This window comes from Chelonia mydas, chromosome 4 (assembly GCF_015237465.2).
Source record: "Chelonia mydas isolate rCheMyd1 chromosome 4, rCheMyd1.pri.v2, whole genome shotgun sequence".
NCBI lineage: Eukaryota > Metazoa > Chordata > Testudines > Cheloniidae > Chelonia > Chelonia mydas.
The window spans coordinates 39,774,154-39,789,689 of record NC_057852.1 but is presented as its reverse complement, the minus strand read 5'-3'; the positions used below and the strand labels follow the sequence as shown (position 1 = coordinate 39,789,689).

Below are 15,536 nucleotides of genomic sequence, written 5' to 3'. Positions count from 1 at the left end.
ATTTATGAGTCCTGGATTGAAGTAGCTGATTTAATGAAAACCTCTACAGAATTTAAGCTCCTCTAGCACCCTGAAGTATGCAGCATAATTTTATGTGGTAATAATTAAATACACTGAAAACAATATGAAGATCTTAAAGAATTTTTGAACCAGATCATGAACATATTGGAAGTATGTCTGCTATGGTATGACTTTGACTTTCATAGTCAAATGTACTCATTCATTGTGCCCAAGCCAGTGTGTCCTCATCAGAATATATTAAAAATAATTCAGTAAATCAAATGGCTCCTTTACATATAAACTATTGGTTTTCTTCAGCTCTGTGTGATATCATCCTTGGCCTCTAATTTAAACCTGAATTACAATACTCAGCTGTCCTCTAACGTCTGTTTCTCAGGAGATGACGTTATAGGTAAAATAGGTAATTTAAATAGCTCAGTCTTATGCTGAAATGCTATTAAGAGCTGTTGACTTACCGTACTATTAGAGATGGGCTTGAAGCAAACCAGAGATCCAAACACTCACAAAATGCATGTGCCGTGTGTGTGTATGTGTATGAAAGTATGTGGTAAGGGGAAGGTAGTGTTTCAGAATCTGAAACTCGATTCAGACCTAGATGGGGTTTTCAAAAAAGCGTAAGTTCATTAGGTGCATTAGTCCCACTGAAAATCATTAGGGCTTGTATTTCTGACTTACTTGGATGCTTTTGAAAACCCAATTCTTAAGGTCTAGCTCCTCCTATATCACTGCAAAGTGTCAAACCAAAAGTCTGGAATTGAACACCACTGGAAATTCAAAATCCAGACACAAATCCAAATTTGCAACTTGAACTGATCTCTCTCTTTTGGATGAAGTACCAATATGCTTAGCTAAAAGTTATATTCTAAGATTGCAGCTACAGACACTTGCATTTTACTCATTTCTGTATATACGTGCAGGGTTTTAACTGATTGCCTAAATGCATTTTCAGCTTGTCTGTGTGACTGCATGCAATGCATTTTTCTGTTCATATTTTTCAAGCGAATTTAGTGCTAGTGGAAGGTGCTGGCTTGATGGCCCAGGAAACTGAAGACCTCTCTTTATACCCACAACATTTTCACGTTGCCCTGCCAATGTGGCTCATTCCTCCTTGGGAGGTGAGCACCTCTGGAGATGAGAGTGTAGGCCAGTCTTCACATCCATTCAGTCTTTGTCCTCTCTGCAGATACTTCCAACAAGAGTGCCAGTTCCAGTTCTGAGTGGATGGGTGGGGTGGTTTGGTGATGCAGACCTCTATATGCTAGAAGCTGGACGGAGATCATCCATTCATTTCACACAGGCCACTCAGCAGCTGGTCATGACTTCCAGTAATTAGTAACCTAGGCCACAGTTGAAGTGGGGATCAAGAGGTGAAAGGCACTGTATCTTATTACTAGAGTCCCCAGGCACTCTCCATACCCGCTTGAGTTAAAAATTAGAGCTGTCAAGCAATTTAAAAAATGAATCGCGATTAATTGCACCGTTAAACAATAATAGAATACCATTTATTTAAATATTTTTGATGTTTTCTACATTTTCAAATATATTGATTTAAATTACAACACAAAATATGTGTACAGAGCTCACTTTTTATTTATTTTTGATTACAAGTATTTGCACTGTAAAAAAAACACAAAAGAAATAGTATTTTTCAATTCACCTCATACAAGTACTATAGAGCAATCTCTTTATCATGAAAGGTGAACTTACAAATGTAGAATTATGTACAAAAAATAACTGCATAAAAAAATAAAACAATGTAAAACTTTAGAACCTACAAGTCCATTCAGTCCTACTTCAGCCAATTGCTCAGACAAACATGTTTGGTTACAATTTGCAAGAGATAATGCTGCACACGTCTTGTTTACAATGTCACCTGAAAGTGAGAACAGGTGTTCGCATGGCACTGTTGTAGCCAGCATCGCAAGATATTTACGTGCCAGATGCGCTAGAGATTCATATGTCCCTTCATGCTTCGACCACCATTCCAGAGTACGTGCATCCATGCTGATGATGGATTCTGCTCAATAACAGTCCCAGGCAGAGTGGACCAACATATGTTCATTTTCATCATCTGAGTCAGATGCCACCAGCAGAAGATAGATTTTCTTTTTTGGTGGTTTGGGTTCTGTAGTTTCTGCATTGGAGTGTTGCTCTTTTAAGACTTCTGAAAGCATGCTCCACACCTTGTCCCTCTCAGATTTTGGAATGCACTTCAGATTCTTAAACCTTGGGTCGAGTGCTGTGGCTATCCTTAGAAATCTCATATTGGTACCTTCTTTGCGTTTTGTCAAATCTGCTGTGAAAGTGTTCTTAAAACGAACATGTGCTGGGTCATCATCCGAGATGGCTATAACATATATGCAGAAATATATGCAGAATGTGGGCAAAACAAAACAGGAGACATACAATTCTCCTCCCAAGGAGTTCAGTTAAATTTCATTAACGCATTATTTTTTTAACGAGCATCATCAGCATGGAAGCATGTCCTCTGGAATGGTGGCCGAAGCATGAAGGGGCATATGAATCTTTTAGCACATCTGGCACGTAAATATCTTGCGATGCCAGCTACAACAGTGCCATGCGAACACCTGTTCTCACTTTCAGGTGACATTGTAAACAAGACACGTGCAGCATTATCTCTTGCAAATTGTAACCAAACATGTTTGTCTGAGCAATTGGCTGAAGTAGGACTGAATGGACTTGTAGGTTCTAAAGTTCTACATTGTTGTTGGGGTTTTTTTAGTGCAGTTATGTAACAACAAAAAAAGCTACATCTGTAGGTTACACTTTCATGGTGAAGAGACTGCACTACAGTACTTGTATGAGGTGAATTGAAAAATATTATTTCTTTTATCATTTTTACAGTGCAAATATTTGTAATCAAAAATAATAATATAAAGTGAGCACTGTACACTTTGTATTCTGTGTTGTAATAGAAATCAATATATTTGAAAATATAGAAAAACATCCAAAAATGTTTAATAAATTTCATTTGGTATTCTATTGTTTAACAGTGTAATTTAATCGTGATTAATGTTTTTAATCACAGTTAATTTTTTTAGTTAATCGCATGAGTTAACTGCGATTAATCAAGAGCCCTATTAAAAATATAAGTAGTTAAAAGTCTTCTCACCAGAGGAAGTTCGTTTTTTAGCGTGATTACAGTATACAGGTGTCATACTGTTCAGAGAATGGCTTTTATTGGGGAATACTATAATGTCCTAGTCTTAAAGTTACTAGATTTATTCGACAATTTTTATCTGTCTAGATAGCTAGCTATCTGTTCCTGAAAAAAGTGTGATACCTCACTACCCTTATCTCTGGCAACAGTAGATTAAGTTCTCCTGTGTAGATATTATCTTTTTTGATTTGTAACTTTAGCTAATTAAGGTATTTAATACTATTATGACATTATATGAGAAAGAAAGAAAAGATGATCAGTCTAGATAGTAAATGAAATGCATGGAAAATAGAAACAGCAGGAAAATACATAGTCAATGTATCCATATAAATGAGAAAAAAGCAAACAGGTAAAGAAGAATGGACAAGTTTAATGGTAGAGGAAAAATACAGCAGATTGACAGTGAAAAATGGATGGAAATAAGGAGATCACAAGAGGATTAAAATATTGATACCATATGCTCTTGGGCAAGTTATGTTTGCAATATAGTTCTCTCTTTACTTTTTCATGCAGAACTGATTGGTTTTCCTGCAGTTTCCAGCAGTTATCCTTGATTCCTAGTGTGAGTTGATTCACCCAGGCTGTGGTCCCTGATTGTTCCCCATCACGGTCATAATTCAAAACCCACTGAAGCCAGTGGAAATTTTTCCAATGACTTCAGTGGTCTTTGAATCCAACCCCTGGTGAACGGCATTGTCAGGGAACACTTGACTTTCACATGTACAATAAAGTTTATTGTTTTCAAACTTAATAGCAGTTAATTTAATATTATGGGGATAAATTGGGGAGGTTTCACTCACTGATGAGCACTCGCTCAGGCAGGTAGTTCCACACTGAAACCAATCGGATTACTTGAGTTAGTAAATACTTAACACTCTGTCACTGCTCCATAATCTGGCCCATAGCCAGTTGGATGGTGGCTCGAACAAATATATCTAAACTAGACTCTGCCACGTTTACCCACACTGAGTAGTATGAGTATTCCCTTGGGTAAGATTCTGACACCCTTACTCATGGTGAATAGCACTTTGCTTCAGAAGTGATCCCACTGATTTCAATGGAACCACTTAAGGAGTAAAGTGCTACTCAGCATGAGTAAGGGTGTCAGAATCTGTCCCTTTGATTTCAACTGGCCTATCTGACCTGGAGTAGGGTATAACTCAGCATGCAATTTAATGGCAGAATCTGGCCCACTCTGAGTAGGGGTTTGCGTGGTAGCAGTGCCTTGATCCTCCTGGTCCACAATACATGAAGTAAAGGGTGAAAGTGCAAGAACAGAGTAAAAAGAATAACAGCTGAAAAAGCACCATAAAGCCCAAAATGCAAACAGGAAAATGTCTGTGAGATACCAGTAGTAAGGTGAGGTAATAATAATGACATATCATTATACGCTGATTTATAGGGCATGTTCTAGTCTGGTTGCAAAAATCAGTACTCTTATTATGTATCCCTTCAATTCTTAGTCGCTGTGCTTTCATGAGAAAGTATTGCATCACATCACAACTGCATAACCCAGCTCACCCATTTTAACTGTTCAACAATCCTAATTTACTAGCTTCTATAATGAGTCATTTGTTGGAGTCAAGGCAAATGGTTATTAAAAATATGCCTGCACTGGGGGTGCAAACTTCAGTTTAAAATTTCCTAAAAATGGAAAAACCTTAACACCTTTTCCAGCCACTTTCCTATTTCCTCTAAGTCAGTCTTTTTCAAAACATTCCAACATTCCTTATGGCACATTCTCTGTGAAATCAGAGAAGCAATTCATGATTTTGGATCAGAGCTGATCCACATAACTTACACACTAAGGCCCTGATCCTGCAATCAGAAACCTGTGGGAGAATCCTTGTGCCAATGCACCATCTTCCATTGAAGCCATCGGGGCTCCATGTGGGCACAAGGGTCTGTCCGTAAAGATCCAACTGGAGATCAGGGCCTAAAACTGTATTTTGTATGCTACATTAGTAATAGATATTATTATAAGGCACTTTTAAAAATAAATCTAAAATCAATACATGTTGTTTAATTTTACTCAAACCCTTGGGCCACCAGAGCACAGTTCAGAAAACCAGTATGAAGGCTATTTCTAATTGTTTGAAATACAGGGGACACTGCTCACTGTCATATTTGTTTTCATCTTAAAGCATAAAACCTAGCATCCGGCTTACTTAATACAATAGTATGTGTCCATTTCAGGATGTTATATGTATAAAGTGTGTAATAATATTCATAAGTGTTATCATCTAATTTTATAACCATTTTGATTCATTTTAAAATTTTAAATAGTTTGGACTCAGATTTGACGGGATACATCTGAAGTTATTAAGTAAGCTAAGGACTGCTATATGCACTCTTGGTGTACCAGATCACCACTGCAAACAATTCATTGCAAGCAAAGTGGACACTGAGTTGCAACTACAAGATTTACTCTTCAATGATTGATGGCTTCCACACCTGGGCTGTGACACCAACTTTCTTTGCTGAAAACTTTGGCCGTGGAGCAGTAAACAAAGAGGATGTGATTGATTCTTGCTTAGAAAATGAGGGGTAACCACTAGGCTCGTAGGACTCATTTATTGGAGTGGATGAATTCGACTGGAACCACGGTTGTGAACTGTAGGCTGGTACGGAGTACACTGAGGATGCTTGGACATTAGCAGAAGAACCAGCACTGCGTGGTCTTGAAGGCAGAGCATGTTTTGAGGCAGACACTGAGTCGAACTTTGTAGACTGCTTAGTAGGTAGGCCTTCCTTAGTAGCAGAAGGAGGTTGAAAAGTAAATAAAGATGCATTAAGTTGATATGGCTGATGCTTCATAACATCCAAAGCACTGAGAACTTTCTTAGGTTTTCTTTTGGTACTTTTGGTAACAGCAGGTGATTTAGATTGGGGTTTAGTAGCAGCAAGAGGGTAAGAGGGGGACTGGATGGGATTGTAAGCAACAGGTGGAGGTGCTCGAACATTAGATGAATACTTCCAAGAAGCTGGTAAAGATGGAGTTGGAGATGAGGCCCGTGCCATGTGTGCCTGCACAGTTTCTGAGTCTACCACATACTTCTCCATTCTAGATTGCCTTTTGGCAAATAACTCTGCTCCTTTTCCACTAAAAGCTGGTGGCATCTCAAAGGCTGGCCCCATTCCTCCAGCGAATGCAACATTTCCTATTGGTGTGGTAGGTGTTTTGGGTGTATAATTTTGATTTGATACTGCTGCTTGAGGCCCTTTAAAAGGACCAACTATGTTAAGAGTACTTGGAGGTTGGGGAGGATGAGGAGCAGGCTGTGTTACTTTGATTGGTGCAGGAACTGAAGCTTGTGGTGAGATTGGAGTTGGGAAGGCAGGAGGCTGGGCAGAAGCCACAGCTGGAGGTGACCAGACTGGTGAAATGGGAGTGACAGCAGTAGGCGAGACTTTGACTGAGGGCTTTGGAGCAACAGGAGGAGGGGTCTTTTGTTTTGATGCTTGGATCTGCATGAAATTACAAGCCTCTGCTCCCAAACTAAGGTAGTCTTCTTCAGGTCCCGATTCAAAGCCAGTTCCAGTACCTCGTTTGCCTTCTGTATTCTGTACAAGGGACAATAGGGCAGGGTTAGGACTCACTTTTGGAGGTTCTTTGAAAGTAAACATAGGCTTTGCAGTGCTTCTTTTCTTTGCTTCTTGTAGTATCCCAGTTCTTTTGGCCGGCACTGCAATCCTTTCATCTCTGGATGCTATCTGCTCTGTTGGTGACCAAATAGCTGACTGAGCTCTGCTGGCCACTGAACTCGATACTGCTCTATATAAGCCTTGAGGCGGTGGGCTAATTGAGGAATAGGAAGGTGGTGCTGGTAAGTCTGATAGAGGGCTAGTCACATTTCTTGTTGGTGAAAATGGTGGGGCTCCTCGATTCTGTATACCAGGAAAAGGTTTAGCTGTTCTGTTTAAAGGTATTGATTTATGGGCACCAGAAGACTGAAAGGAGATGTTTGTCTCTGATGCTCCCCCAATGCCATTTTGTTGTACCATTTTGCCATGACTGTGGCTCACCTCTATGTAGCTTTTGCTCACACAGCTCTGCATTCTTGACGTTTCTTCCTCTTTTGCCTGATAGGATGAGGAGCTCACTTGTTTGAAGCTCTCTTTTGGAGTGGCTTCTCTTTGTTCCTCTGCATGCATTCCATGCGACTTCACCTCTTCTTGCTCAGCTGTGATCTCATCCATTCTCTGTCGTCTCTTGGCAAACATGAGGGCCCCCTTGCCCTTGCTCTCTGGCAGCATCTGCATCTCGTCTGCACCTTTTAGTTTCTTTTCAATCTCAAGCAGACCAGTGTCCCAATCAAATGTCACAATCTGGCCTTCGTGGTCAATGTCAGAGAAGAAATCTTCATCTATTTCTGACTCACTTGTTCCAAATAAAGTTACCTCAAAAGTGTTTTCTTTGTCACCTTCTTCACCTTCCCTTTCTTCACCCTCGTCGTCTTCACGTTCTAGTTCCCCGGTGCCGTAGCTGACTAAAGTGTATTTTCTGGCTCTTTGGCGACGCTTCTTGAACATCAACACCCCCTTGGAATTGGGATTGGGAGCTGCTGTCAGCAGGAGGGCAATGCTTTTACATTTAGATTTGGCTTCTTTCACCTGCTTCTCTGACAGACTCTCGCTCCGCCGGAGCCCTGTGGGAAGGATCAAAAGATATAATTAAAGAAATACACTCCACAGAAATATGTGAAGGTGTCTGACTACAAGCAGTGCAACATCTATCTGGAATGCCACTTCCTAAATGTGCTCCTCTCCTCTCTTCTTTCTTTTCATTAATACTGGAATCCTACCTGGCAGCAGGACTGACTTCATATCCATAGTTTACATGTATTTCTATGTGTGTTTGTAATATAATATATATATAAATCTATAAGGAAGGTATTAAAATTAATCTTTTCCCACAGTAACTACTATGGCACAAATTCCATAGCAATAATTCTTCTTTGTGAGACATGCCTCAAAGTTTAAAGACAACACAGTTTTCTATAGGACTTTGCTAGTTCAACTTACAAGAACTTTTTTGTGTCACATATCTATTTCTATCATTACATACATATTATATTCTATTATTATACATATAAAATCTCTCCTATATGCACTATACATTATATATATATAATACATTTCTATGTATAATATTACAAACTCACATAAAAATACATATAAACTATGGATATGAATTCAGTCCTGCTGCCATTGAAGTCACTGGTAGTTTGGCCTTTGTGTGCAATGCAAAGGTTTTAAAGGTTTAAGCCCTTTAAAAGGAAGAAGTGCTTTCCTAAAAAGTAATTCATAATAATAAATAATAGAAAATGGACTGAAAAAATAATAGATTGTTTATCATAAAAATGTATTTAAAATACATTAACAGGGTTAATTGTGTAGGATATAACATTTCCAGAATATTTCTTTAAAACATGTAGCAAGGATAGCAACTTCCTACAATAAATGCTGTTCTGAACCTAGTTCAGGAAGGCATAACTAACTCCTAAAGAGTATTCAATAGTATATTATAGTTCCATGTATCTGTTAATGCATAAATTAATGGTCTTAATAATTTATATGGACTGCAGTTGGCCTCACTACATTCTCTCCTTATTTTTTAAACTAGTGTGCATCCTGCTCCTTTTAAATTAATGCTCAAATTCCAATTAAATTCAAAGGGAACAAAATGGATTGCTTGTGTATTATTCATGGTAGGGCAGTAGAGCAGTAAAAAAATTTTTACATCTAAAGTGTTTTTAAAGTACACTTAATAACCTCATTAAAGAAATGTATGTAAAGCATTTTATAATTGATCCTTTCAGTCATGTCAGGAAAAAAAATATGGAATGCTGGAAGCTGATCCTTCTCTTGTTGGAGAAAAATGTAGTTTTGCCATTATATTAGGTGAGAGCATGACCAGACCCATGGTTTTCAAAAAAATGATAAAAGATGATAGAACATGGGTCCAATCCAGCAAAACTTCCACAGAGCCAAATCCTGAAATCCTCTGCTCAATTCTTAGTCAGGCAAAACTTTTAGTGAAGTTACCAGGGGAATTTGTCAGAGGAGGGGCTGTAGAACCAGAACCATTTTTTGAAGATTAGGGTAGTTACTATAGTATCTAAACAGTATGGACCCGATTCTGCAAATCTAACTCACAAGTAATCCTTACTCATGCAAGAAGTTCCATTGGCTTCAAATGAGGCTACTCTCATCAGCTCAAACTACACTTGTGGGAAAGGATTTGCACCTATGATTTTATAGCAAGGAATAATTTAAAATATTCTCTTAACAAATATGTTTATAGCTTGTTTACGTCTGGTTTAACCAATAGATTCAAAAAAAAGTTTAAATGAAGAAAAAATGCCTGCTCGATTAAATTTAATCAGATTGCTATTTGCAGGGAAATACCTCTGTTAAAGAGATCAAAACATCACAATGCTTTATCTGTTCTAGTTTAGAGTCTTAAACACCACATAACAGCTTTTTGCTTCACAAAACAAACATGTTTTATATGCACCATACTTGCTGCTTCAAGCAAATATCTTATGTATCTATGTATGTCAACGGTACCTAAAGTCTTAGATAAGCTCTTTAAAATGTTTTTATCATTCAATCAGTATCTCTGTATGTATAACTAGTGTTTATTCTTCAGATACAGTTGATTTAAAATTTAAAGTCCTGCCAATTGATTCAAAATAATTCAGATATTATATGGGAAAGGGAAAAAAGGCAAAATATTTGTCCTAAGCAGAACAAATTTAATGTAAGTACATTTTGTTCCACATGATAGTTCATCCTGTATTAAATAGGATTTGCCTCACACTTACCCCTATCTTATTAGACAGCCAGTGCATTACAGAACTGACAGACACTGTTCTACAATTGCTGCTAGCTTCACTGCCAAAATATAATGCATGTGCACTCTTCTTTTATACTCCATTTCATATGCCATAAATATGTGGATTACATACAGATACTGAAAGCGTAAGTAACGGCTTAACCCACATGCCAATAAGGATGGAAATGGTTATCATTCTAAAAATATGCTTACAGAGGAATTAGCAATGGGTTAGGAGACTTATTCCAACACTGCATATAAAATAACTCATTGCTACAGTATATCATTGCTCACATTCAAGCACCTTTGCCATACTGCGATTAAATCCCTGAACAGGATGCTTGACATTGTCGGAAAAGAACAAACAAGCAGTAGAAATGACCTAAAAAATAAATATGTGTGTGTGTATATATATATATATATATATATTTTTTTTTTTAAAGCAGCATTGGATTCAATCACATTTTCAGTTTGTTTTCAGTTAAACTCCTTAGATACATTTTGAGGCTGACCTCTGGGTATGGAAGGCAGAAGAAATAGTAAGTTCACTTTACAGTCCAGAGAAGACTTACAAAACTCAAAGGATCATATAACTAGCCAGTAATACATATGCTGGTGTCTGTCAAACTGACTTCTGCAGGCATCATCAAGCTTTCCTACTAGCCTTCGTTATTCATATCTACTTTTAACAGCAGTGGCATAGCTTTGATTTTGAAAGATGCAGTTGAAGAGAGACAGTTTTTGCTATAAATGGAGAAATCCAGAACACCCAACTACGTTCAAGAGATGACCTTGCTTATTTGGTTAACATTCTACAAATCATCCTTGTAATGTACTTTAGAAGCCTAGCACAATTTACCTCTCTTTGTGCAACTAAAAGTACTTGAATTTCCAAAGTGAGGTGTCACATTTTAAAATAAGTAGTCTTTAAAATAAAGTAAAGAAGTCTACTACAGCAATGTTGTACAGTACTGTGAAAGCATGGCTAAATATCTGGCCTGTCACTTTTGCAATTTTGTTGTTTTAAAAAGACACATGAATCTTGAATAGAAATATCAATTTAAAAACAAAGAGAGAGAGAGAGAGAGAGGAGTTAGAACACTTGAGAAGAATCTCTTTAAAATATTTACAAATGCAGGCACTGTTCTGAAAAGCTGTTTCAAGTTACAAAATTTACCCTCAAGTCAATGCAAATGATTTAGATGCAACATACTTGCGTGTCTTGCCCTGTGCTTGTGAGGTCTGCTGTGATCTCTTTCTGAGTGCTGGTCGTCTTCTCCCTGCTCTGTGCCTTCTGATGAGATTCCAAAGGAGACTACAGAAGGAGGTGCTTCTGACTGCCCTCCTTCCTCTTGAGAATCAACACACCCCTTTTCAGCTAGAGACCTGGACACTTCCTTCTGTCTGTCAGAGCAATCTAGGATCACTTCCACTATGGGGAGAGATGGATCGCTTGCCTCTGCTCCTTGGATCACCTTGACCTCTTTGCCACTAGGAATCTGGAATGTTTTGCTTGACCACTGGACAGTGGCCTCTTTTTCACCCAGGGGGACTGCAGTTATCGGGCTAGTCCCATCTTCTTGCACAGTGGGTCCAGTTTCTGAAGGGGTACATTTTTCAGCTCCCAGGAGACTAACAGCAGGAACACTGGTGCCCTTGTCCCTGTCATGTGAGAGGGACAACTGCAGCTCAACCACAGTGCCTGGCCTTCTTTCTTTTGTCTTCTCTTTGAAAGGAGCCTCATCTGTCAAGACTACTCTTGAGGTTTCTATCACTTTAGGAGCAATTTTGTGGCATTGTATTGTCTCCTTTTCTTGTTTTGTCCCAGAAAAGTCCAAGTCACTTTCCTCTGCTCCAGGGGGAGCTTCATTGTGTATCTCTGTGATGTAGAATTCCCTCTGGGGCATTTCCTTGGCTGTTCTGATTTGCAGTGTGGTACTCTCCCTATACTCCTCATTTTTTACATTATCATGTTTTCTGTTTTCTGTTTCTGGACTCAAGCTTTCATTTAGTCCATTGGATGATCTGCACATATATACACATACACACACAAAAATAATAATTCAAGAACATAAGCTGTTGTAAGTACAATTACAAAAGAGATTTTCTTGTTTAAATGGAAGTACATATTGTGTTTTCCCAGGTCCCTGCCCCAAAGAATTTACTATCCAAGAAGGCAAGTCGCATATAAAGGGCAGGGAGAGAGCGATAAATACTTAAAATACTTGTTTTAAAGGAAATTCCTTGTTTAAAAGTATCATCATCCCTCTGTGTCATTAAATGATTAAACTTTAAGGGCCCAATCCCATGACATATGCCTCTCCCTGTGAAGTGCTCAGTGCCTTTAACTCCCACTGAAATCAATGCAAGTTGAGGGTGCTCAGTACATCACTGGATCAGTCTATATATTTTAAAATGGGAGTTTTCTGATTGGTGAATCTTGCTTTAACCCTATCTTCATTTTTCTATTTATTCCTCTCTTCCCTCTCCCCCATTATAGGTTCCCTTAAAAGTATTATAAACTTTACCGTAACCTCCAGTTCCCCCTTTCAGTGCTGTATGCCTCAGGGGTATACTATTAATTTCAGTAGAAACTATTTCAATGCAGTCTGACACAGTGACATATTATTCATTTTTACATTTGGCTGTAATGTAGCAAAACTTTTTGGTAATTAATAGACGCATTAGGTGCCCTCAATAAACTACAAAGCATCAAGTACTATAAGAGGAGTTTGAAATCAAAAGCAGGCTCCTGGTATTCTAAAACTATTGGATCACACTGCAAATAAAGGCCAGAAATAGCAACAGAAAATGACTAGGTAAATCTGTCACTGAAATGACTTTAACTCAATCTAACTCACATTTATAGCTTCTCAGCATACTGATTGCATCAAACTGGATTTGCCTCAATTAGGAAACAATGTATAACATCTATTAAACCACATATGGGGATACATAAGGGTCAGACAGACTTTCATTTAGGAAACCCTGTGTTTCTATCTGGATTCTATCATGTTGTGCTATTTGGACAATCAGTTGTGCAGCTGCTGACTGCAGACAAAATTGTATGAATCCATAAACATTTCCTTGTAGGATATAAGACTGGGTGTGGGCCAGCTAACTTTTAGCCTTTATTGGTAGTTGAACGAGTGCGTGTGTGTGTGTGTGTGAGTGAGAGAGAGAGAGAGATTTCCACCTTAAAAGGCCTTCACTACTTACAGATATACTGTTTATAGACATTGATGTGTGTCCAGTGGTTCAGTACTGTATCTGGTCTTTTTTGTTTTATTTTTCATTGTATTTTGTCAGATTCATTTTTTTAGGTCTGCTCAGTTCACTGGAAGATTTGCAAAATCTCTGAGTACCCAGAAACTTGTGGTATAATTGCAGGAAGGAAGTAGAGCTGTGTGGAGGGAACGCAACAGGATTTGGTCCAAAATGGTGTTTACAGACTGTTACACTTCAGTTTGCTATGCACTGAGCATGAGCCAATCTTTTTACTTTCACGGAAATATTTCATGCTTTCCTCCCGCAGGAACCCTCTGCCTAGTCCCCAGGTCCTCACATTCTTAACATCCACGGGGAGCTTTCTACTCATCCTTGAGTGCTTCAGGAGAGGCTAGTGGCTCTCTTCCCACTCCCACTGCTTCTTTGATACCTCCCTCTAGAGGCTTTCTGGAAAGTCAGTAAGACATTCCCTCCATATGCTCTCTTTAGGGTAGCTGCCAAGCAGGGCCTTTCCCTCTCCACTTGCAACCAATCCCAATCCCAAGGATTTTGCGGGGGAGCACCAGGAGGTAGCCTGACTCCAGTGCAGAGAGCAGCAAGAAACCTTCCTCTAACCAATAAAGAGCCAGAAGCATTTAAAGACTTAAGGTGGGATTTTTAAAAGCTATAAGTGTTGGACTAACTCTGCTCCCATTAAAGTCAATGGAAAAACTTCCACTACTTAGTAGAAGCTGAATTAGGCTAACACTGAATGCTATGGAAATCCCACTCTGATTGTAGCAGCCAGGAAATAGTCAAAGGCTTCCTAGCAAGCGCACAATAAGAAGTGAGGCTTCCCTACTCATACACCTGCAAAAGTAAAAGGTTAATGGTGCTGGGATGCAAAGATCATCCAAGGAATATATCACGGCCCTTCACAGCCTAACCCTACCGTACCTATCATCTCTCATTCACAATTGAAATTTCGACTCCTGCCTCCACTTGGCCCATGATGCCAGCCTCTATTATCCATTTGTTAAATTTTCAAAAAACACCATTATGCTTTCTCCCATGCTGCCCATCCCATTTGTGATGTTGACAATTAGTATTTTAACGGTTATAAAGCTTTTTGAATCTCAGGGTCTACTATCATTAAATAATTATCTGACCCTCCCCATACTGCAACTGCAAAATTTCCCATAACTGGAAAATTTAAAAGTTTTAAAAATGCTTAAAACCCATAATTTATGGAAAAAAAACATAAATGTGAAAACTGAAAGCTATACAAACAAAAAAGCTTAAAAATAAACATCTATATTATCTACTGACATTTAAAATAATAAAAATCAAATTCTGCATTGCCTAGATATATTTATTTATCTTAGTTAGGAATAAGAGCTACACTACAGTAGGTAAGCTGGAATCCTCAGCTATTCCAGTGACTTCATCAAGCTGAGTAAATTAGTCAGCCCACAGAAACAAGCAAACATAAAGCATTCAAACCCATCTCCTATTATATATTAGATTAATTCCACTCAGTGACTCTCTCCCTCTCAGGGCAGATCACGCTTTTACCCTACCGGACACATTGGAACTGTCCTACTGTACAGCTGTGGAAGTCCCCAGAGGAACTCTGTCTTACTCATTCAGAAGTCTCCTGAAAGCTACGGGGTGCACATGCTGAAACAGGAACACTCCAGCCTTTCACAGGATGTTGCTCTGTTAGTATTCAGGGAGCCTGGACATAACCCTCCTCGCCCTTCTGGTCTCCTTTAGGAGAGCTGATTTTGGAGGGGGCACTAGTTGAGAGCACTGGCAGAGTTCCCTGCCCCTTTAGTCTTTAAGGTGCCACCAGACTCCTTGTTGTCCCTGCCCCTATTGTGGCTGGCCTCTGCATAGGAGGAAAGATCCTTGGGTCGTCTCCTTTTCTTACCCATGTAGAATTTATACTATATATTAGAGGGGTAGCAAGACTGAACGCAAGACTCAGAGAGTTTTATAAAGGAGAAAAAATACCTCTATCACCAATCTATAGATGGAGAAACTGAGTCTAGAGAGGTTAAGCAACTTGCCAAAGAGCACATAGTGAGTAAGAAACAAAAATGGAAGTCATGTCTCCTGGTTTCTGGTCCCTGTTCTGACCACTATCTCTCAGGAAACTCTTTGTCATGTCATCTATGCACTGAGCCCTTGTCATGTATACAATCTTTGTTCTGCTTAGGCCTCATTTAAAATGCCTCTCTTCTATCACTCCTGCACACTCATATTCCTTCCTTTCCACTCCCT

The 15,536-nt window shown here is 38.8% G+C and overlaps 1 protein-coding gene across 2 annotated transcripts in view; it reads right to left on the bottom strand.

Annotated features, from left to right (window-relative positions):
* The window catches only part of SYNPO2 (synaptopodin 2), a 123,490-nt gene that overhangs the window by 21,383 nt on the left and 86,571 nt on the right, over positions 1-15,536 (bottom strand). For both annotated transcript variants that reach the window (XM_007054447.4, XM_037897118.2), the window contains exons 3-4: positions 11,257-12,068; positions 5,657-7,851 (exon numbers count right to left, since the gene is read on the bottom strand). In XM_007054447.4, coding sequence (XP_007054509.2) covers positions 5,657-7,851; positions 11,257-12,068 — 3,007 coding nt within the window. The remainder of the gene's footprint in view (positions 1-5,656; positions 7,852-11,256; positions 12,069-15,536) is intronic.